Source organism: Quercus suber, unplaced genomic scaffold (genome assembly GCF_002906115.3).
Source record: "Quercus suber isolate HL8 unplaced genomic scaffold, Cork oak 2.0 scaffold_1080, whole genome shotgun sequence".
NCBI lineage: Eukaryota > Viridiplantae > Streptophyta > Magnoliopsida > Fagales > Fagaceae > Quercus > Quercus suber.
Genome location: NW_027070486.1, coordinates 15,419 through 36,935, shown reverse-complemented (window position 1 = coordinate 36,935; position 21,517 = coordinate 15,419). Strand labels below are relative to the sequence as shown.

Below are 21,517 nucleotides of genomic sequence, written 5' to 3'. Positions count from 1 at the left end.
GTTTGAAGACGAAGGCCAAATCAAAGCATCAGCAGCTGNTCTTGCATCATCAAACATTCTCAAATCTCTTAAACTCATACCCCCACCGATTTTGAAAGAACAAAGTGTTTCCCATTTCACCCAATGAATTTTTTTGGAATTCTCAAAGCAGCCCCACCAAAACTTCCGAATCATAGCTTCTATATCCTTGAGGAAGCCAATGGGAAGCTGAAACACACTCATGGAATAAGTCGGGATGGATTGAACCACCACTTTAATCATCACTTCCTTATCGGCCTGAGACAATAGTTTCTCCTTCCAACCTTGCATTTTTGCCCAAATCCGCTCCTTGATCTAAATGAAACAAGCCTTTTTCTTATGCCCTACAAACAAAGGGAGCCCCAAGTATTTCTCATAATTCCGAATAATCAGCACCCCCAACAAAACTAGCAATTTGCCCTAGGTAGCCTCAGATGTATTCCGACTAAAGAAAGCCATAGTTTTGTCAGAATTAACCTGTTGCCCTGAAGCAGCCTCATACCATGCAAGAATACTTTGGATTTTTTCACATTCAGCAGTAGTAGCTCTCAGAATAACAAACAATCATCGGCAAAGAAAAGATGAGTTATTTTTGGCCCACTCTGCAAAGGAGTACCCTCAATATCCCTAGTCCTGGCGGCTTGAGTAAGAAAAGCATTCAATCCTTCGACACAGAATAAAAAGAAAAAAGGAGACAGAGGGTCACCTTGCCGTAACACCCTAGAAGGATGAATAAGACCCTTAGGCTCACCATTCACCATAATCGAATAGGAAACTGTAGTGATACATTGCATAATCATAGCTACCCAAGTGTCCTGAAAACCCATCTTCAATAGAATTTTCTCCAAGAACACCCATTCCACTCTATCATAAGTCTTACTCATATCAAGCTTTAAGGCCATAAAACCTGTTTTTCTAGAACACTGGGTTTTCATGTGATGAAGTGATTCAAAAGCAATCAAAATATTATCAGTAATAACTCTATCAGCCACAAACGCACTTTGAGCTTCCGAAATAATAGAATTCAAAAATGGTTTAAGCCTATTCACAATGACTTTACTCAAAATCTTATAAATAACATTGCAAAGATTAATAGGCCTAAATTGAGCAACAGTCTCGAGATTTTTTTACCTTTAGAATCAGAGTGAGAAAAGTGTGATTGATGGACTTTAAAATTGTACCTGAATTGAGACAAGAAAGCACAACCTTGAAAACATCTAGTCCAATATCAAACCAAAAGGTTTGAAAGAAAAGAGGGGCCATACCATCCGGACCCGGAGCCTTCAAAGGGGCCATTTGTTTAATTGCTACATCAACCTTTTCACGGACATAGGGTTTTGTTAAAACTTCATTCATGGATTCACTGACCACAGGTTGAACCCCCTCCAATACTCTCTCCAATTCGGTTGGACATGAGGTGGTAAACAACCTAGAATAAAAGTCCACAAAAATAGAACTAACCGTCTCCTCATCCGTGACCCATTCACCATGCACATCCTTGATGCCCTTAATAAAAATTCTTGCGCTTCCTATGTGTGGCCACCCCATGGAAAAATTTAATTTGTAAAAGTATTTTATTTTCTGAAAATAGTATGAACATTAGACAATAATCTATGAGATACATTATACGTATGTGATTTAAGTATCTATATATATCTAAACGTTTAAGCGTAGCATTTATTGTTGCTACGCTCTAGTTGAGCCACATCAGCATTCACGTCATTATCATTTTTTTTCCCAATTTTCCTATAATTTTTTTTAACATTTACTCTTTTTTTAAAAAAATATTTTCACTTTCTCTGACCTTTCTCTATCCCTTACCTTTTCATCTCTCCACTATCCACAACCCTCTACCTTAATATCACTTTTCATCTCTCCACTATCATTTTCCTAATCTTGTCATCTTTCCACTACCCTCTACCTTAATATCACTCTTCATCTTTCCCTTCATCTTCCTTTTTTTTTGTCATTTCTTATTCACAACCTCTTACTATAAATTTGTCATTCTCTCTTCCATTCTTTACATACTTTTCCCTCACAAAAAAAAAGGTTCTCTCTCTCTCTCTCTCTCTCTCTCTCTCTCTCTCAAATTTTCAGTGACAAGTAAGAACAATATGGCAAAAGCGTGTCGCCTTGGCGAAGCCCTCTTTGTGGAGATATGAAACCATGGGGCTGTCCATTTAACATGATGGAGTAGGTAATAGATTGGATGCACATGGAAATGAGGTGTATGAAGCTTAATTTGACTAAATCCCATCTTCAGCATAATCTTCTCAAGGAAAGCCCATTCAACCCGATCATACGCCTTGCTCATGTCAAGCTTCAAGGTAGTGTCTCATGAGCAATTAGGATGTTATCCATTATCAGCCTTTTGAACATAAAAACACTTTTGTTTCAGAGATTATTAGAGGTAGGAGTAGCTTTAAGCGGTTTGCAAGAATTTTAGCAATAAGTTTATACGGGACATTACTCATGCTAATAGGTCTAAAATCAGTCACTCGCCTAGGACTCTGAACTTTTGGAATAAGAGTAAGGTGAGTAGTTTAGGTTGTTTGGGATGGTACCTGAGTTTAGCACAGATAACACTGCATCAGTAACCTCAGCACTCACCTTGGTCCAAAACTGCTTATAAAATAAAGGTGGTAGGTTGTCAAGACTTGGTGCTATGGAGGGCTCCATCTAGTTGAGAGCAAGCTGCCCTTTAGAGGCTTCAAAAGGCCTACTCAATTCAGAGTTCATTACTACAGTGATCCTTGGTTCAACCCCATCAATCACAGCATCAAAGTCCAAAGGACCTATGATAAATGCCCTGAGTAGTATCGAATGAGCATATCACCAACCTAGTTTCTTCCTCAATCCATTAACCTGATTCATTCTCTAGGCCAGCAATATAATTCCGCTTATTTCGTTTTGAAGAACGACAATGAAAATACTTTGTGTTTTGATCCCCATACTTCAACAAGTCTGTCCTTGCCCTCTAATTCCATATACACTCCTCCATATCCATCAATTTGTCAATTTCTTCATTCAATTCCTTAACCCTTTCATGCCCCCCCCCCCTATCATCGACTTTGCCTCTACCTTCTCCAATTGTTTCCTCTTCTCCAATGGGAATAGGTTATCAGGGTATCATGTATCATTTTAGTAGGGATTTAATAAATTTTATATTCAATGAAATTAATTTTCTAAAAAATATAAGAATAATAAGTAGGTTAAATTGGGAATTCAAAGATAGAAGATATATTGATAATANTCTCTCTCCCTCTCTCTCTCAAATTTTTTGGTGAATTTTTTTTTATTTTTCTTTCATCTTTGCTTTAGGTTGATAAATTGTTGTGTTCTTTAGAACTTTATATTGAGCTGATGCGATTTAGTTTTGTGATTTAAGTTTTTTATTCTCTTTAATTGTTAATTTTATCACATGTGTTTTTCTTTAAATTCTTAGTTTGGGTTGCTTTGAATTCACCTTTTTAGTTGTTCTATTTATGTTATTTTTGTACAACATGACATTTGTTCTATGAAATTCCTTTTAACTTGATACATTATCTTTTCGTTTGATTTTTTTTTCTCTCCTCATGTGCAGTGATTGACTTCTAACAAAAAATTATTCTATTTATATATTTAGAAATCTATTTCTTCTTAATTCCAATAGATTGAATTTTGTATGGCCATAAGGAACAAAGGGGCCCATAATGCATTCATGTTCTCCTTATATCATGATAAATCTGGTAGTTGAATAATATTGTTTAATTTACTACTATTACATTTTTTTTTCCTAAAAGCTACATACCATAATCTAACACCAAATGAATATTTCAAAGTTCATTTACATGATTACTTTGATGTGTGGTGAGTTGAAACATTGTTGGATAATTATGTGCGTTAGATTGTATGTGTAGCCTCTTGACTTGCAAAGGGTAAGTATTGATTTATGCTAAGTTTTGTTTTTGGTATTCTGTAGAGCTATAATGGTTGGTAGGTCTAATGAGGGTCCATTAATTTATGTGAGGCTTCAATCTCACCCAAATGACAAGCAATAAAACAAGACAATTCATGTTTGGCTTTCAGGTTTATTCTTTCAAAAAAAAAAAAAAAAAAACTTAGCTTTCTGGTAACCACCAATTCGTTTTGTTAACTCAACATCATAAAGCAACTTTAATTTATTTATATGGATAGGGTTTATCATTTTTCATGTTGCAATCTCTCTCTCTCTCTCTCTCTCTCTCTCTCTCTCTCTCTCTCTCTCTCTCTCTCTCTCCTATTTATATAAAAGCTAAAATCAATAGCACTACAACAATTGACCATTTAAATTCAGTCATATTCTCCATATCATTAAATTATAAATATTTTCTCTCATTTTTTAAATTTTTAAAAATTAAACATATAATGTTTTAATTAAATACAAATAAATAAAAAATTCCTTATAAAATCGTACTCATTTTTTAACATTTATACTTTCTCCAACATTTCTCATTCCTTTCACATTTTCATCTCCCCACTACCCTCTACCTTAATATCACTCTTCTTCTTTCCCTTTATCTTCATTTATTTTGTTTCTTCTTATTTTTATCCTCTTATTATAAAATTTTCATTATCTTTTCTATTCTATATCTATGCATAATTTTCCCTCACAAAAAAAAAAAAAAAAAAAGGTTATTTCTCTATCTCAATTTTTGGTGGATTTCTTTTATTTTTCTTGCATCTCTACTTTAGGTTATTAATTTTTGTATTTTTAATAACTCTACTTGGAATTGATGCAATTTAGTTTTGTGTTTTAAGTTTTTTTTCTTTTTTATTTTCTGTTCTCTCTAATTGTTAAATGTTATCCTATTACATTATAAAGAATATAATATTATTTTATTACATAATGTAATTTGGATAATTTTATCATATAAGAATTTTACATAAGTTACATAGACAATAGGAAAACAACAACAACAACAACAATAATAATAATAATATATTTATATGAGATAAGTCCAAAAAAATTACCATGCGAAACGCGCGGGTCTGCGACTAGTTTGAAATAAAATTAACATACAAAATATCTAAATCATAAGTCCCATATAAACTAATAAATGCTAGTTTGTAATTAGTGATGAAATTGGGTATTTCATCTAATAAGACTATAGCATATCAATTATGATAATCTGTCTTGATTATGGAAGTGGAAATTTCTAATTGATATGTTGGTGCATTTGGAATACATTGAACTCGGCTACTATGAGTCATTACTCTATGAACTATTGTTACTTTAACAACCAATCTCACGAATGCTAAACATATTATTCAATCTTGATAGGAATATAACTGAAACATCAAATGTAGGTTTTTTTTTTTTTTAGGATTTTTTTTTTTTTTTTGGAGGAAAAAATGTAGGTTACTTTGATGTATACTAGAGTGAGATCTTGTACGGTCAATACCTTAATATGTTGGGTTATCGCACGTAACATGTGGGAAACACAATTCCTTAAAAAGGAATTCATAATCTTGATAAGAGGAAAAAAAAATTTTAAAATCCCCTTAAGATAGATTTAATGGGAATAGGTTTTTTTTTTTTTGAGAATCCAGACCAGGCAGATCTTGCCTATCAGAGCTAACCAACAACTTGTAAGCAATATGGGTTGTGAAGTTTCCTTGAGATGTGGGAAGCCAAACTTGATTATCAGGGAGTGATTGACAACTTAAAGGAATACCAAGGATTAGGCTAGCTTCATGTGGAATAAACTCCTGCTCTACCAACTCAGTTTTCCAAGAATGAGAGGAAACATCAATTAAATCACTAACTCTAGCATCAGGAGACAAACCCGATAAGGGAGAAACAACTCTTGAAGATGCTAATTTTGGAATCCACTTGTCACTACGGATCTTAATTGATTTTCCATGACCAACCCTCCAAATAGAGCCCAATTCTATGACCTATCTTGCCTGGAAAAGGCTCTTCCAAGCATATGAGCCTTTATTTGAGCTATCACATTCCATGATGGAGCCATCTGGGAAAAACTTGGCTTTGAAAATTTTGTGAATAAGAGAATTTTGATTGCTATTCAACCTCCAAACCTATTTAGCAAGAAGCGAGTCATTGAATTTACTCAATTTTCTAAATCTCATTCCACCTTCATTCTTTGGACGGCACATTTTCTCCCAGCTAACCCAATGGATTTTTTGCTGTTTACCCCTGTAACCCCACCAAAATTTCCTGATTAAAGACTCAATATCATTGATAAGACATTTAGGCAATGTAAAGCAAGACATGGTGTAGTTTGGAATCGCTTGAATTACTACCTTTATGAGAATCTCACACCCCACTTGTGACAACAGTTTTTCTTTCCATCCCTTTAGCTTCTTCCATACTCTCCTTTATCATACTGAAGGGTTTTTCTTGTCCCTTCCACCAAAGCTGGGAGTCCAAGATTCTGCTATTATCTCTGAACAGTCGCAACTCCGAGAAAAACTATGATGGCTACTTTGGTCTAATCACTAGTATTTGAGCTAAAAAAAATATTAGTTTTCCCCTTATTTACGTTCTAACCTAAGGCCTATTCATAGAGCTGCAGAATTTCCTGAATCTTGACACACTTAAAGATCGTGGCTCTACAAATCACAAGACTGTCATCGGCAAAAAAAAGATGAGAGATTCGAGGGCCATTAGAACAAAGAGACACACCTCGTAACTTACCATCATTTTCAGCCTTTTGAAAAGGGCAAGGAGACCTTCAGTGACAAGTAAGAACAAATATGGCAAAAGCGTGTCGCCTTGGCGAAGCCCTCTTTGTGGAGATATGAAACCATGGGGCTGTCCATTTAACATGATGGAGTAGGTAATAGATTGGATGCACATGGAAATGAGGTGTATGAAGCTTAATTTGACTAAATCCCATCTTCAGCATAATCTTCTCAAGGAAAGCCCATTCAACCCGATCATACGCCTTGCTCATGTCAAGCTTCAAGGTAGTGTCTCATGAGCAATTAGGATGTTATCCATTATCAGCCTTTTGAACATAAAAACACTTTTTGTTTCAGAGATTAATTTAAAAGTGAGGGTATCCTTAATTATGGATTTATTACACTATAGATGGTTTCATGTAGGGTTTGATTACGATATTAAGTAGTCAAAGGACACCTTGTGTAAATAAACAAAACCTAATTTCAGATCAATGAAAAACTTGTGTTTGTATATCATATGAAGTAGAACCTTTATTTATTTTTAATGTGTATTTCATACATGTGATGCGTGATGTCTTTCAACATGCGAATGAATGTCTAAGCACTCTGTCACTTATCAAATTTTTGACAATATCAATTCGTGACATGTATAGTTTTTTTTTTTTTTTTTTAAATGTACTCACAATCATATGGACTAACAACACCACATAACAAGTCAGGGCTCGACCATACATCACCATTTTTACTTTCTAAGTATGACTAATACATAAAACTCAAAATACACGAAGAAAATTTTTGGGACATTAAAATTTTGCACAATGAAATATTCTAGGAATCATAAGATTTTGTTAAGATTTAACCAAAAGAGTAATAGTAGGGACTATATACTTGTCTACAAAATATAAAAGAGAAAATTATTTAACTTTTTAGTTGGGAGGATGAAACTACCTCAAACATGAAGGAGGAAAGTACTTTCTTCCATAATTCTTTTCTGTTAGCAAAACTATGTGTTTTTTACTTTAACCAATTGTTAAAAATAAATAAATAAAAGTCACTCTAAGAAAATTGTCCGTAAAACTATGAATTTTGGCTCAACAAATTGCCTAAAAAAAAAAAGTCAGGAACATAATAAATGTCATGATATTTTCTCAATACCTTTATTTTAGCTATGGTGGGCCCTGATATAATCTTTTATAATTTTATTTTAGAGTAATGCTACATCCACAACATATTCACAACAAATCCTAGGTGGCAAATTGTTATTGGTTTTTAATTGGGACTACCACTTTAAACTATGCATTAAAAGAAACAACAAACAAAAAACCAAAAGAAGAAAATTGTGTCTAAAACTATGAATTTTAGCTCACCAAATTTGACTAAACTAAAAAAGAAGTTTATGAACACAACAAAATGTCACATTATTTTCACAATATATTTATCTTCAACTGTGGTAAGTTTCGGTTTGATATATTATTATTTATTTTATAGAAAACAACAAGTGTTACAACATTTTCACAAAACATTTATTTTTAGTTGTGATTAGTCACAATCTCATATTTTATTATTTTATTTCAACCTATAAGAAATTGACACCTCAATAATTGTGAAAATATTGTGAAATTTGTTGCGTTAGTATAATAATATATATGCCAACTCATATAAATATTAAAAGAAAAAAAAAAAAAAGACCAACATTTTACACATTCACACAACAAGTGTTACAACATTTTCACAAAACATTTATTTTCAGTCGTGGTTGGTCACAGTATAACAATATATATGTCAGCTCATATAAATATTTAAAAAAGAAAAGCACAAACCAATGATTGGAAATATATATATATATATATATATATATAGCTAGTGTAGCTACACTAGTAACTAGTGTAGCTACTAGTTACGTGCATTCGCGCTTTTTATATATAATAGTGTTGGTAGCACGTGCTACCATCGAAGTAAAAAAATTAAGTTAAAATTTATATTTGAAGAAGTATTAAGCTATATACATGAAAATTGTATGTGGTACAAATTTAATCTCATTAGTATAAGAATTTTTATCACCTACAAAGTCAGGGTAGCTATTTAACATATAAATATCTATTTTACTATAAGTTTCTTAATACTTATTTGCTAAAGGCAATATCCACTCACTAAAAACTTCTACGAATGATAACGAATATCATCATTTTTCAACAATAAGCAACTAAGTTTTGCTAAGACATTGTCACAATATTTAAATTTTCATAATGAATGATGTCATATACTACAATTAAAACTCTTTATCAAATATCTTTAACCATACACAATGAAAATTTTGTTATTTATACTTTCTTCTTTATCATTCTACATGAGTCTAAGTCCAATGTTTAGCTTGCTTAGTTTTTAAATGAACACCCATTTTAGGCAATAAGGAAAAAAAAAAAAAAAAAGCAAGTGTCATTGAATTTTCCATTAGATAAATTATATGTTTCGAAGATTTAAACCTATAAAATCAATATTCTCTAGGTAATAAATAAAACATTTTATATTACCATTCCAACTTTTTAAGCATTACTACTATCTAAAACTCAAAACACGTTAAGAAAATTTTTGGGATGTTAAAATTTGCTGGGAGTATTTTAGACATTATACAATGGAATATTTTAAGAATCATAAGCTTTCATTAAGATTTAACTGAGAAAATAACAATATGACATATTTGCACTTTTCCAAAATATTAAGGACAAAATTGCTTAATTTTAAAGTTTAAGAATGAATTATAAACTACCCTAAACATAAAGGGTGAAAATTGTTTTTATCCTAAGTTTTTTTAATTCTTTTAGTGTAAAACTATGTGTTTTTTATTTAAAATGGTGTGAAAATATAAAAGTACAATAAAATAAAATACAAAAACTCAACCCAAAAATTTATATGTGAAACAGTAAATTTTGGCTCAACAAAGTTGACTAAACCAAAAAAAACATTTCTAGAACACAAAAAAATGGTACAACACTTTCATAATACCTTTATAATTTTGTTTATATATATATATATATATATACACACATACATACATATATATATATATATATTATTTATTTATTTATTTATTTATTTATTGGAAACGAATTGATAGTTCAGCAGTTGTGAAAATAATAACAACAACAACCAGGTGTTTTAACATTTTCATTAGAGAAACACTATATCTACAACATTTTCACAACAAATCATAATTAGTAGGTTGTTGCGAGTTGTTATTGATGGGCAAAAAAAGTAATTTCATTGGTAATTTTAAATTAGAACCAATAACAATTTATCATCTATAATTTGTTATGAAAGTGTTGTGAAAAATGTTGTAGATGTATCATTTTTTTTCATAATACCTTTATTTTTAATTATGATTGGTTCTAATATGATATTTTATTTTGACCTATTAAAAATTAACATCTCAACTATTGTGAAAATATTATAACAATTTATTGTATTACTAACTTATTGTATATAAACTGGGTAACTAACCGTTCATATGTCTTTAAAATTAAATTAAATTAAATTAATAAAAAAAAGTTCAACGTCTACAAAAGGAGGGGGGGGGGGGATGAGTTGAATAAACCAAACACTGTGGCTACAAGGATTGTGAGTTGAATGTACCAAATACTGTAGCTATAAGGATGGGCTCTTTTTATACATAGAAGAGATACAGAAGAGAAGACATGGTATTTTGCTACTTCTGACCAAATGTTGAACTGGTCCAAAGCATTTAAGAAACTTTTTTTCTTTTTTTTGGATAAGGCAATTAAGAAACATCTTGTCCTTGTTTGTGTGAGATGTAATGTAATGGAAGACTTTTAGAAATTTATACCTTCTGACCAAGTTAGCTTGCGGACAAGATCAATGACTTCACGAAAATGATGCTAGTTCACATGGCCCACGATCAATTGTGGAATTTTGATCCGGCGCAATAAATATAGCTGAACGGCTTGGTAGTGGGCACACATAAAGTACACAGAAAAATTCTCAATTTGCATAATACAAGACTTTTCAATGAAGGTCCGGCTGCACTGGACCAAGCTTTATCCTTTTAAATGAAGGTCGAACGGAATTTCATTGTAATGATATTATATTGATAGAAAATCTGAATCTGGTCCCACTATTAGTGTGGGTTTTAGTCTCTGTATTGTATTTCCCCTTAACCAAAAAAAAAAAAGATATTATATACTTTTTTGACTTTTTGCCTACCAAAATTGACGATGACTAATTCTTAAATAAATAATAATAATAAGGGAAATTGGCGAAGGCTTGGTGTATATATTTTATATGTATATATAGGTTGATAGAAATTTAATTATACAAATCAAACAAAATCTTTCATCAAAGCAATTGCTAATTGGAACGTTAAACGGTACCCATTTAAGCTTCTGACTTGTAGACTTTTGCAAAGCTGCCATTGGAGCATTTCACAATACAGAAGTATGTTGTTGAAGCTGCTGGCTTTGTGTTTGTTCACATTTCTCATTTACGTTCCTATTGCTGAGGCCAGAATTCGGCATTACAAATGGGAGGTAAAGTATGAGTACAAGTCCCCCGACTGTTATAAGAAGCTGGTCATTACAATCAATGGGAAATCTCCAGGACCCACAATCTTGGCCCAGGAAGGTGATACAGTCATTGTTGAGGTTACAAACAAACTGTTATTAGAAAACCTTGCAATCCATTGGCATGGAATCAGACAGGTAGAATTATAAGTTTCCATATTTTCCTACTTGAACCAACTTTATATCTAAATTGATGTGTTTATTTATTGTTGTGTACGTGTATTCATCTGCTTAATTTGTTGTAGATTGAAACACCTTGGAGTGATGGAACAGAAGGGGTGACTCAATGTCCAGTAGTACCTGGGGACACCTTCAAATATGAGTTCAAGGTTGATAGGGTATGTGTTACTTCTTAGTAGCCTAAAGGCTAAAATCTCTGCAATGGTCTCTATTTCCAGTTTGTGTGTGTGTTTTTTTTTAATGTCCACCTTGTTATAACAACAATAATAACCAAGTCTTAGTCTAAAAATTAGTGAAGATCAGATTATAAGTTGCATGTTTGTACTTTGATCAGTTGTTATCATAATTTATAATGTATGTTTTGCTTATGTGCAGGCTGGAACTTACCTGTACCATGCACACTACGGAATGCAAAGAGAATCAGGGCTATATGGATCAATCCGTGTATCAGTTCCTGATAATTTTACAGAACCATTTGCCTATGATTATGATCGGAGCATCATCCTTACTGACTGGTACCACAAAAGTACTTATGAACAAGCCACTGGATTGTCCTCCAATCCTTTCGTCTGGGTTGGGGAGCCTCAGGTAAATGGCACTACATGTACCATATGCAATTAGTGTTATATTTTGCTGTTATTCTTTGTCTAATAGTTATTGCGTCTTATCTATTTCAGTCACTTCTGATTCAAGGAAAAGGAAGATTCAACTGCTCTGGTGCATCCCTCACAGCCGACACTTGTAATACATCAAATCCAGAATGCTCTCCTTATGCAATAACCGTAATCCCAGGAAAAACATACCGACTAAGAGTTGCTAGCTTGACTGCTCTATCAGCCCTTAGTTTTCAATTGGAGGTAACCTTTATGAGCACCTTCACCTTCAAATCAATTGCAACTACTACAGATTTTTCTACAAACCATGATGTTTAAGTGTGACATGCATACATATATGGTTTTGCAACCCGCTGATGATATGTGTCCAATTTTGTTTTTGAGCAGGGTCATAATATGACTGTGGTAGAAGCAGATGGACACTACGTAGAGCCATTTGTAGTGAAAAACCTGTTCATATACTCTGGAGAGACATACTCTGTGCTTATAAAGGCAGATCAAGACCCTTCAAGAAATTATTGGATGACAACAAATGTGGTTAGTCGGCCTCCTAATACCACACAAGGCTTAGGCTTTCTCAATTACTATCCAAACCATCCAAGGCGATCTCCTCCCACAGTTCCACCAACTGGTCCTATTTGGAATGACGCAGCACCCCGATTGGCTCAAAGTCGAGCCATTAAGGCTCACCATGATTTCATTGTGACCCCGCCCACAGCCTCAGATAGAGCCATTGTGTTCCTAAACACACAAAATCGCATTAATGGTTATGTGCAATGGTCCGTAAATAATGTCTCTTTCACCCTTCCTCACACACCATACCTTATTGATCTAAAGAAAAAGTTACACCATGTGTTCAGTCAAACCCCACCACCTGAAGGATATGACTTTGTAAATTATGACATTTACAACGTGTCCAAGAACCCAAATGCTACTACAAGCAATGCCATTTACCGGCTAGGCTTCAATACCACGGTTGATATTATACTTCAAAATGCAAACACTCTGAATGTTAACAATAGTGAGACACATCCATGGCATCTCCACGGGCACGATTTTTGGGTACTGGGCTATGGAGATGGGAAGTTTGACATGAACAAAGACCCAAAGAATTACAATTTGGTGAATCCAATCATGAAGAATACAGTGCCTCTTCATCCCTATGGTTGGACTGCTATTAGGTTCAAGGCTGATAACCCAGGTGCTTGGCTTTTCCATTGCCACATCGAGGCTCATTTCTACTTGGGCATGGGAGTGGTGTTTGAAGAAGGAATAGACAAGGTGGGGGAATTGCCTTCTTCTGTTATGGGCTGTGGTGAGACTAAAGGATTTGGTAAGCCATAATTAATCAAAATAAAGATTAAAAATAATGAATCATCATATTTTTGCCGTTCACCAGTTGCTCAGAAAAAGGAAAAAAAAAATTTGGTGCGGTATAGATTATTAACCTGTGTAACTCAAAATGCCAAGGTTTTTTTTTTTTTTTTTTAATTATTATTTCATTTATTTATAGTTCATATATATAAACTCTTGCTTTTCTAATTGTTTGGGATTCACAAATGTATTGTTTGTTCAATAAAGAAAATTTCCTCTCTCTCTCTCTCTCTCTCTCTCTCTCTCTCTCTATATATATATAAGAGTGTACATGCACATATTGATTAATTTATTTATTAAAAGTAATTTAATGTGTTAGCAATCACAAAAAGCTAATTCAAATATTCATTTATTATATTATTGAAATTAACAAATCAAATTCATCATGACCTGAATTTGTAAACTTTTTTTTGTAAACTTTTTGTATTAAAATTTTTAGTATTTTTAGAATTTTTCATACAAAAAATCAAATATTAGCATTTATCTATGACCTTTTTCAATAGGTATCAACAACATTAATTATCACGTCAATTTGTAAGTATTTTGTAAGGGTTTGGCTTATCTCAAGTATTTTTTTAACTGAAAATCTCATTTTATTTAAATACATAATAGCAAGTAGTAGTAAGTTTTAATCTCCACCTTCTATTTAGTTAGTGAGTGATATTACAGTTTCTCATTAAAACAGATGGAGATTCCAGTTAAAAAAATATTTGAGGTAAGTTAAACCCATTTTATAATACAATTTGGTAATAGTTTTAGGGAAATGTTAACAAATGTCCCAAGGACATTTGTTAGTAAACCATTTTAGGAAAAAATTTATGGGAAAAGGAAAAAAGCAATTAATATTTTGACTGCTTTTTTTATTTCCCTTAAAAGTAGTGTTCAAAAATTTCCTAAAATGGTTTGTTAACAATTGTCGGAAAATCGTTTGTTAACAGTTGCCCCAAGGGCATCCATTAACATGACCGATAGTTTTATCACCATCAAAGTTAAAACCTGTGATCGATTAGAAAGCACCAAAACTAAAATCTTTATCCCATCAAAGACATGAGCATATTCCCATCTCTTTTGGGCCTATCTCATCTTCTTTCTTTCTGGTTGGATCATTTTGTCCTAGGATAGGGATGATGAGGTGTGAGAGCAAGAGCTGGGATTCCAGTTTTCAAGAGCGAACTTCACACACGTATACACTTAGATTAATCTAGAGTAGAATTTCTATCTATCTCTAAAAATAAAAAATAAAATAAAATAAAATAAAAAGGAGGAAAGGTTTGGGGGGGGGGGGGGGGAAGGTTTGCTGTACCATCGAATTCTACAAACACCCAAAAAAAAAAAAAAAAAAAAACATTGTTATTCCTAACGTGATGTTAAAAAGTAATTGACGTGTAACAAATATCATACATTTCAAATATTTTGTTGCCAAAAAGATTACAATTATCAATTATGTATTCTCAATTTTTCTTTTACGTAGACAATATACAAAGAGATTCAGCCAAAAAAAAAAAAAAAGGACAATATACAAAGAGACAAAAATAGGGACAATGAGGCCAAGTCAAGAAGACTCAAAAGAATCAAAACTACCCAACAAAATTATAAGCTCTAACCCTCTCGTCTAAGTTTTGTGCTGCACAATTGGCAGGCCTAAATATCTCTCTCTCTCTCTCTCTCTCTCTCTCACACAAAAAAGAAGGAATGGTAAAACTATAAAAATCTCACAAAAAAGAAGGAATGGTAAAACTATAAAAATCTAGGGATGTTTGGTTTGTATTTTCAAACAACCATTATCAGTTTTTAACATTAAAGTTAAATTCTCCTAAGTTACCAAAGAGAAAAAGAAGCTCTTATAACCGTGAGGCTTTCAAAATAAACAACAAGAACTGAGACAGTCTTATCATATGCCCGGTGATCCAGTGATATTTTAGAGCTTTTGCCCATAAGAACATAGGCATTGAACTGCAACACTGAATTAGCCACTCACTCAGGACACCATCTATGGACAGTGATAACCAAAGAAACAACCACCCTCATTGGAAACAAGCGCCAATGGAGAAACCAACACCACCCATTTTTTAAGATTTAGCGGCATTCTGTTGGCAAACAAAGACATTGGTTTTAGCTGGAAAACACAAAAATTAGTTGGGTTTCATTCTTAACCAATACTGGAAAACAAATTCACTCAACTAATTGAGCTATCACATAAAAATTAAACCTTCAAGATCTGGTGTGGCTTTTGCAATACAGAATAATCATGTTGAAGTTGCTAGCCTTGTATTTTTTCACCACTTTGATACATGTTCCAATTACTGAGGCCAAAATTAGGGAATACAATTGGGAGGTGAAATATGAGTACAAGTCCCCTGATTGCTTTAGGAAGCAGGTCATAACCATCAATGGATTAAGTCCAGGACCTACGATTTTGGCCCAGCAAGGTGATACGGTCATTGTTAATGTCAAGAACAAATTAATAACAGAAAGCTTTGCAATTCATTGGCATGGAATCCGACAGGTAGATTTACATTTTCCATTTTCCTATCTGAACCTTCTTTTGAATCAATAACTTTTTTTTCTAGATAAACTTTGTATCAATATTATTAAACTCTCATTTGTGCAATTCATCACAGAGAGGAACACCTTGGAGTGATGGAACAGCATGGGTGACTCAATGTCCAATAGGGCCTGGAGACAAAGTCACTTATGAGTTTAAGGCTGATAGGGTAAGTGCTGAAGGCCTAAAACCTTTGCAACAAGCTCTTTTTCCATTGTGTGTTTGATTAATGCAACACTTTCTCATTCATGTTAAACAGTTTAAAACCCTTGTGTGTGTGTGTGTAGCCTGGGACTTACGCGTACCACGCACATTATGGAATGCAAAGAACAGCTGGGTTATATGGATCAATCCAGGTATCACTTCCTGATGGAGTTGAAGAACCCTTTGCCTATGATTTTGACCAAAGCATCCTCCTTAATGATTGGTACCATCAAAGCACTTCTGGACAAGCCACTGGATTGACCTCCATTCCCTATATGTGGGTTGGGGAACCTCAGGTAAATAAAGAAAAAACACGCCTAGCATAACAAAATTAATTGCAAACTAAAATTGCTTTTGCTTTGTCTTAATGGTTACCCCTTTGATCAATTTTCAGTCACTTCTGATTCAAGGAAAAGGAAAATTCAACTGCTCTAGTGTGACCCTGCCAACCAACATTTGTAATACAACAAATCCTGAATGCTCTCCTTATGTAATCACTGTAATCCCTGGAAAAACATATCGACTAAGGATTGCCAGCTTGACTGCTCTATCAGCCCTTAGTTTCCAAATTGAGGTAATTTTCTTGGACAACACCACAAAAAATCTTAAATTGTTATTAGTACATATGAGGTAATACTTCGTATATTTCTTAACTTGAAACAATTGAGCATTAATATAACGTGTCTCTTCCTACTTATAGGGCCATAAAATGACTGTGGTTGAAGCAGACGGGTACAATGTTGAGCCATTTGAAGTAGATAAACTATATATATACTCTGGAGAGACGTACTCTGTCATTGTAAAAGCTGATCAAGACCCATCAAGAAATTATTGGGCTACAACAAATGTGATCAGCCGGCACCCTAAGACCCCACCTGGCTTAGCCATTTTCAATTACGAGCCAAATGAACCACAGCAATCACCTCCAACAGTTCCACCAGCTGGTCCTGTTTGGAATGATACGACAGACCAGTTTGCTCAAAGTCAAGCTCTTAAGGCTCGCCGAGGTTACATCCACACCCCTCCCCCAACCTCAGATAGAACGCTTGTGTTTCTCACCACACAAAACACCATCAATGGCTATACCCGTTGGGCCGTAAACAATGTCTCTCTCGACACTCCCGATACCCCTTTCCTCATCGCACTCAAATATAACTTACCAAATGTGATGGATCAAACCCCGCCACCTGATACGTATGACTCTTTGAATTATGATATTAACAACGTCGCAAAGAACAAAAATGCTACTTCTAGCACTGCTATTTATAGGCTAAAGTTCAATACAACAGTAGATGTTATAATGCAAAATGCAAACACCATGAAGATGAGCCACAGTGAGACACATCCATGGCATCTCCACGGGCACGATTTTTGGGTCCTGGGTAATGGAATTGGCAAGTTCGACCTCAAAGAGGACACAAAGAAATTCAATTTGGTGAATCCAGTGATGAAGAACACAGTGCCTGTTTTTCCGTTTGGATGGACCGCTTTGAGGTTCCAGGCTGACAACCCAGGCGTTTGGGCTTTTCATTGTCATTTAGAGCCTCATTTCTACTTGGGCATGGGAGTGGCCTTTGAAGCAGGGGTTGAAAAGGTGGGAAAATTGCCTACATTCATCATGGGCTGTGGCCAGAGCAGAGGATTATTAAATTGACAAATTTAGGGACTCATTGTACCATGTTTTACCACGTAGATCCTAATCTAATACGTGCAGTATCTCTCTCTATCTCTCAATTTTTCTCTCTATATATTCCTTGGAAGAAAAAAGCTATGCTTTTTGTAGCCCATCGCTATGATTTTAAAAAAAATAATACTCCAGTAAATAAAGCACTCTCAATGACATAAATACATTATCACAATTAAAATTACTCCCTAGACAAAAGCGATAGTCTGACAACGGGATCAAGTGACAGTCTACTGTCCACCTAATTGACCTAAAACAAAGAATGACCATCGCAATTACAAACCATAGACCAAGTTGGATTTAGTTGCGGGCTGTGCTGTTGACTTGAGTCTCACCAATTACCTTTTTTGGGCCTTCATTTTGAAGACAAATTATACTTATTTCCCAATAAGCTCAGTCTGGACTAAAAAGCCCACACTCAACAGCTAAACCCCATCAATAAAAATGTCCACCCTGGGCCCGCCCAATGTTTTTAATTTTTTTCTTTTTCTTTTTTTACTAGATTAAATAAGAGTTATTTGAAACCCGCCCATTGTAAGAGAGAGGTAACATATTACCGGTGTATGGTATAAATTCTCAGATATTAGATCTCTAAATAGACAAAGTGAAAGCTGAAGGATTATGTATAGCTTTTCACTCTTTTGGCACTAAAAAGGGTTAAATTTCAATTAGAAATTGGGAATTGTATATGTTTTGATTAGTGTATGATTAAATTGGTATAAAGTAATGTTACAATTATAAACTATTTTACAATATTTTTATAAAATGTTATTGTGACTTGTGAGTAACTTTTTATTGGTTTTCATCCAAACCTACCATTAACGTCACTTTTTTATTTACCAATAATCATTCAACACATCAGCAGTTTATAAAAATATTATAAAATAGTTTGCGTCTCTAGTATTACTCATTAGTATATAACTAACGAAAAAAATCACATTACTCTAGTTATAACTTGTCATCCTAATAAATTACTCCTATGAATTAAAAAAAAAAAAATTATAATGCTTTCCTTTCCTAGCATTGGTCAGGTAAAAAAAAAAAAAAAGGATAGACCATAGGATTCACAATTCAATTTAGGGATAAAGCACACCTTGGATGATACACAATTCAATTCAGGAATAAAGTCATGCACCACCAAAGCATCATGAACATGGCGTCCATGTCCAAACAATTAAGCAAGAAAACATAGCTTTAAGCTGTGACAGGAACATGATCTTCATATCAAATCATACACTAGCAGAGTAGCTAGGCTCCCATGCCTTATTATCAGTACACAACCATACCAATTCAATGAAAACACATATCAAGCAGAATTGAGAATAGTCTAAAACCAGTACGTACATACAGAACATTCGAAAAGAAAAATCTCAGTTCACAGAGACATGTCATCCATGAAAAGAAGCTCACCCTGAGGAAAACAGTCTATCACAGGCCATGGTGATCTTCGATCTCGACCGTGCTCTTGACTTGAGGTAGAGGAACTTCAGCGCAACCTCCATGCCCATCCATGGCGTCACAAACTCCATTCACCGTCCGATCTGAGACCACTTGATCCGCACCGTAATGTCCTCCTCCGAGGATCTCATCATACGCAGCAGCAATTGGATGAAGGTGCGGGAACGGCAAGTACAATCTGTGCACCACGATCTTGAGGTTGCGCATCACGTCGGGAACCTTAATCCTCACATAGTTGATCCTCAACGGCGCCGCCGAAAAACCTCCTCCGCCGGCGGTAGTGATCAACAGAGACTGACCTCGCTCGAGCGTCGGCAACGGCGTTCCAAGAGGAAGCTTCTCAAGGTCCGAGAACGTCAAGAAATGGTTCGGCACGATGTGGAAACGTACGTTACTGGTGTACGCATGCGAGCCAGAGAAGATCGACACGTCATCAATGGCGAAAACCGTCATGTTGTTGAGCCCGACGAGGTCATTGTACTTGACCCTCATAGCAAGCGCCAAGATGCTAAACCCGTTGTTACGGAGCCTAAGCATAGCGTCACGCAGCATCAAGCGCATGATACTGATCACAGGTTGAACCAATGGCTGATTCTGGTGCATACGATCAGAATGAAACGGGAACGACAATGACGTCATCCTCTCGACGTCACAAGAGTACGGCGAGAGCGGAGAGACGAAGCCTTGGAGTCCATGAACAATGACAAGGCCGTTGTTGAGGAGATCAGGATGAGTGATCTCCACGCCTCCTATGAAAACCTTGTCCGCTCCGCCGCCGGCGGAGAAGTTCGAGATCTTGCTAGATCTCTCGGCAGTGACGGTGATGCAACGGCCGGGACTCAAGGTCTCGATCTTGGTACCGAAAGCGAGCTTTCGGAGATAGTCGATGGTGAAGAGTCCAGGAACAAGGTGTTCGCGAAGGAGGTTAGGGATGGAACAAGAAACGCAAGAGCGGAGAGAGGAATCAGAGGGAGCGAAGAGAGTCGAAGGACCGGTCCAGGCCGTGGAGGCGGTTGAGTCGGCGAGAGATGGCGCGGCGGTAGCGAGCTCGTGGAAGCCAAGGTGAGATAGGATCGGAGGGAGGAGAGCTGTGTGTGAGAAAAACGAGTGGTCTTGGAGTTCTTGATTACCACTTGTTGTTGGTGGTGATAGTGGTTGTGGTTGTGGTGGTGGTGGTGAAGTTGAAGGTAATGAAGGAGTTACGATTTGCTCTAGGCCATCAATGGCGGTGGCGCTCGGAAAAGTGAGGAATGTGAGGATCAAGATCGCAATGAGAATCACGGCAAATCGCAGAGAGGTCGCCATGGAAGAGAGAGAGAGAGAGAGAGAGTAATCACTGAAGCAAGAGAGTGAGAAATGAGTGAAAAACTGTGAAATGAAAGGGAATGAAGGAATTTAGATATTTATAAGTGAATCTTAGTTTGGGGAGTAGTACGGACTGTACGGAATTGGTTACGGGAGCATCACGCGCGCTTGAGAGAGGCGCGTGGTGTGGGCACTTGGGAAGCATGACGGTTGCGTGGGTTGTTAAGAAGGTTCTTGAAATTTTTTTTTCTTCGATTCAGTTAGTTTTGGCGGGAATCCCAAAATTTGTGATTCAGGTTCGGGTTGGTTTAATCAGACTCATCGAACGGCTATTATTACAAGTCCATGAGTGCTATTATTCTCGGGCAATGCTACGGTTTTTACCCCTCCAATACAACTCTTCCAATTTAGCAAAAAATTCCTACGGTTCCAATTATCAAAAAAGGGGTTTTCAAATACATTGGGCAGGTTAAATACAATCAAAAAGCCTGGCTATTGTTAAAATCCAAAAAAGCTAAACTATGTACACATTTGTTTCCTCACGATGTATAAGTGCCAGTGCCAGATTGACACACACAAAAATTAATGCAATAAGAGTTGAAGATACATTTCAATCAGTAATTAGAAATCAGTAATTAGAAGTGTAAAAACGAGTAAAGAATGAATTTCAAGAGCAATGTATGATGATAGCATCCCAGGCTAAAGACAAATTATCCCTAATAGCCCATAGGCCATAATACAACAACTAATTTACAAAGTAATGCAAATACGTCAAAGTCTGCCTGAGAACTCCCTCTGTATTAAATTTAACAGAAGAATTATAGTAGCCTAGTGGGTAATGTCCTTGACAAAGTGAGAGATTAAAGAGTATTTCTATTGAAAAATCAACTTATTT

General features: G+C 35.1%; 3 protein-coding genes across 3 annotated transcripts; 2 read left to right on the top strand and 1 right to left on the bottom strand.

The window, feature by feature from the left end:
- The first annotated feature begins 11,005 nt into the window (after positions 1-11,005).
- LOC112023647 (L-ascorbate oxidase) lies at positions 11,006-13,650 on the top strand. Its single transcript, XM_024056271.2, has 5 exons — positions 11,006-11,396; positions 11,504-11,596; positions 11,814-12,026; positions 12,116-12,295; positions 12,440-13,650. The coding sequence occupies exons 1-5, from the start codon at positions 11,136-11,138 to the stop codon at positions 13,394-13,396; spliced, it is 1,704 nt and encodes a 567-aa protein (XP_023912039.1). The 5' UTR covers positions 11,006-11,135; the 3' UTR covers positions 13,397-13,650.
- Positions 13,651-15,674: 2,024 nt separating this feature from the next.
- Positions 15,675-17,829, top strand: LOC112023606 (L-ascorbate oxidase). Its single transcript, XM_024056216.2, has 5 exons — positions 15,675-15,932; positions 16,048-16,140; positions 16,259-16,471; positions 16,570-16,749; positions 16,876-17,829. Exons 1-5 carry the CDS (start codon positions 15,675-15,677, stop codon positions 17,827-17,829), a joined length of 1,698 nt encoding a protein of 565 aa, XP_023911984.2.
- Positions 17,830-19,287: 1,458 nt separating this feature from the next.
- On the bottom strand, positions 19,288-20,622 carry LOC112023659 (fasciclin-like arabinogalactan protein 21). The gene has a single exon (XM_024056284.2). The coding sequence runs from the start codon at positions 20,620-20,622 to the stop codon at positions 19,288-19,290; it is 1,335 nt and encodes a 444-aa protein (XP_023912052.1).
- Between the last annotated feature and the right edge of the window lie 895 nt (positions 20,623-21,517).

Excerpts from the sequence above, each read along its gene's own strand:
- LOC112023647 (XM_024056271.2), top strand. The coding sequence starts at position 11,136 with ATGTTGTTGAAGCTGCTGGCTTTGTGTTTGTTCACATTTCTCATTTAC. Across the intron at positions 11,597-11,813 it reads ATGAGTTCAAGGTTGATAGG|GCTGGAACTTACCTGTACCA; the intron begins GTATGTGTTACT and ends GCTTATGTGCAG. Across the intron at positions 12,296-12,439 it reads CCCTTAGTTTTCAATTGGAG|GGTCATAATATGACTGTGGT; the intron begins GTAACCTTTATG and ends GTTTTTGAGCAG.
- LOC112023606 (XM_024056216.2), top strand. The coding sequence starts at position 15,675 with ATGTTGAAGTTGCTAGCCTTGTATTTTTTCACCACTTTGATACATGTT. Across the intron at positions 16,141-16,258 it reads ATGAGTTTAAGGCTGATAGG|CCTGGGACTTACGCGTACCA; the intron begins GTAAGTGCTGAA and ends GTGTGTGTGTAG. Across the intron at positions 16,750-16,875 it reads CCCTTAGTTTCCAAATTGAG|GGCCATAAAATGACTGTGGT; the intron begins GTAATTTTCTTG and ends TCCTACTTATAG.
- LOC112023659 (XM_024056284.2), bottom strand. The coding sequence starts at position 20,622 with ATGGCGACCTCTCTGCGATTTGCCGTGATTCTCATTGCGATCTTGATC.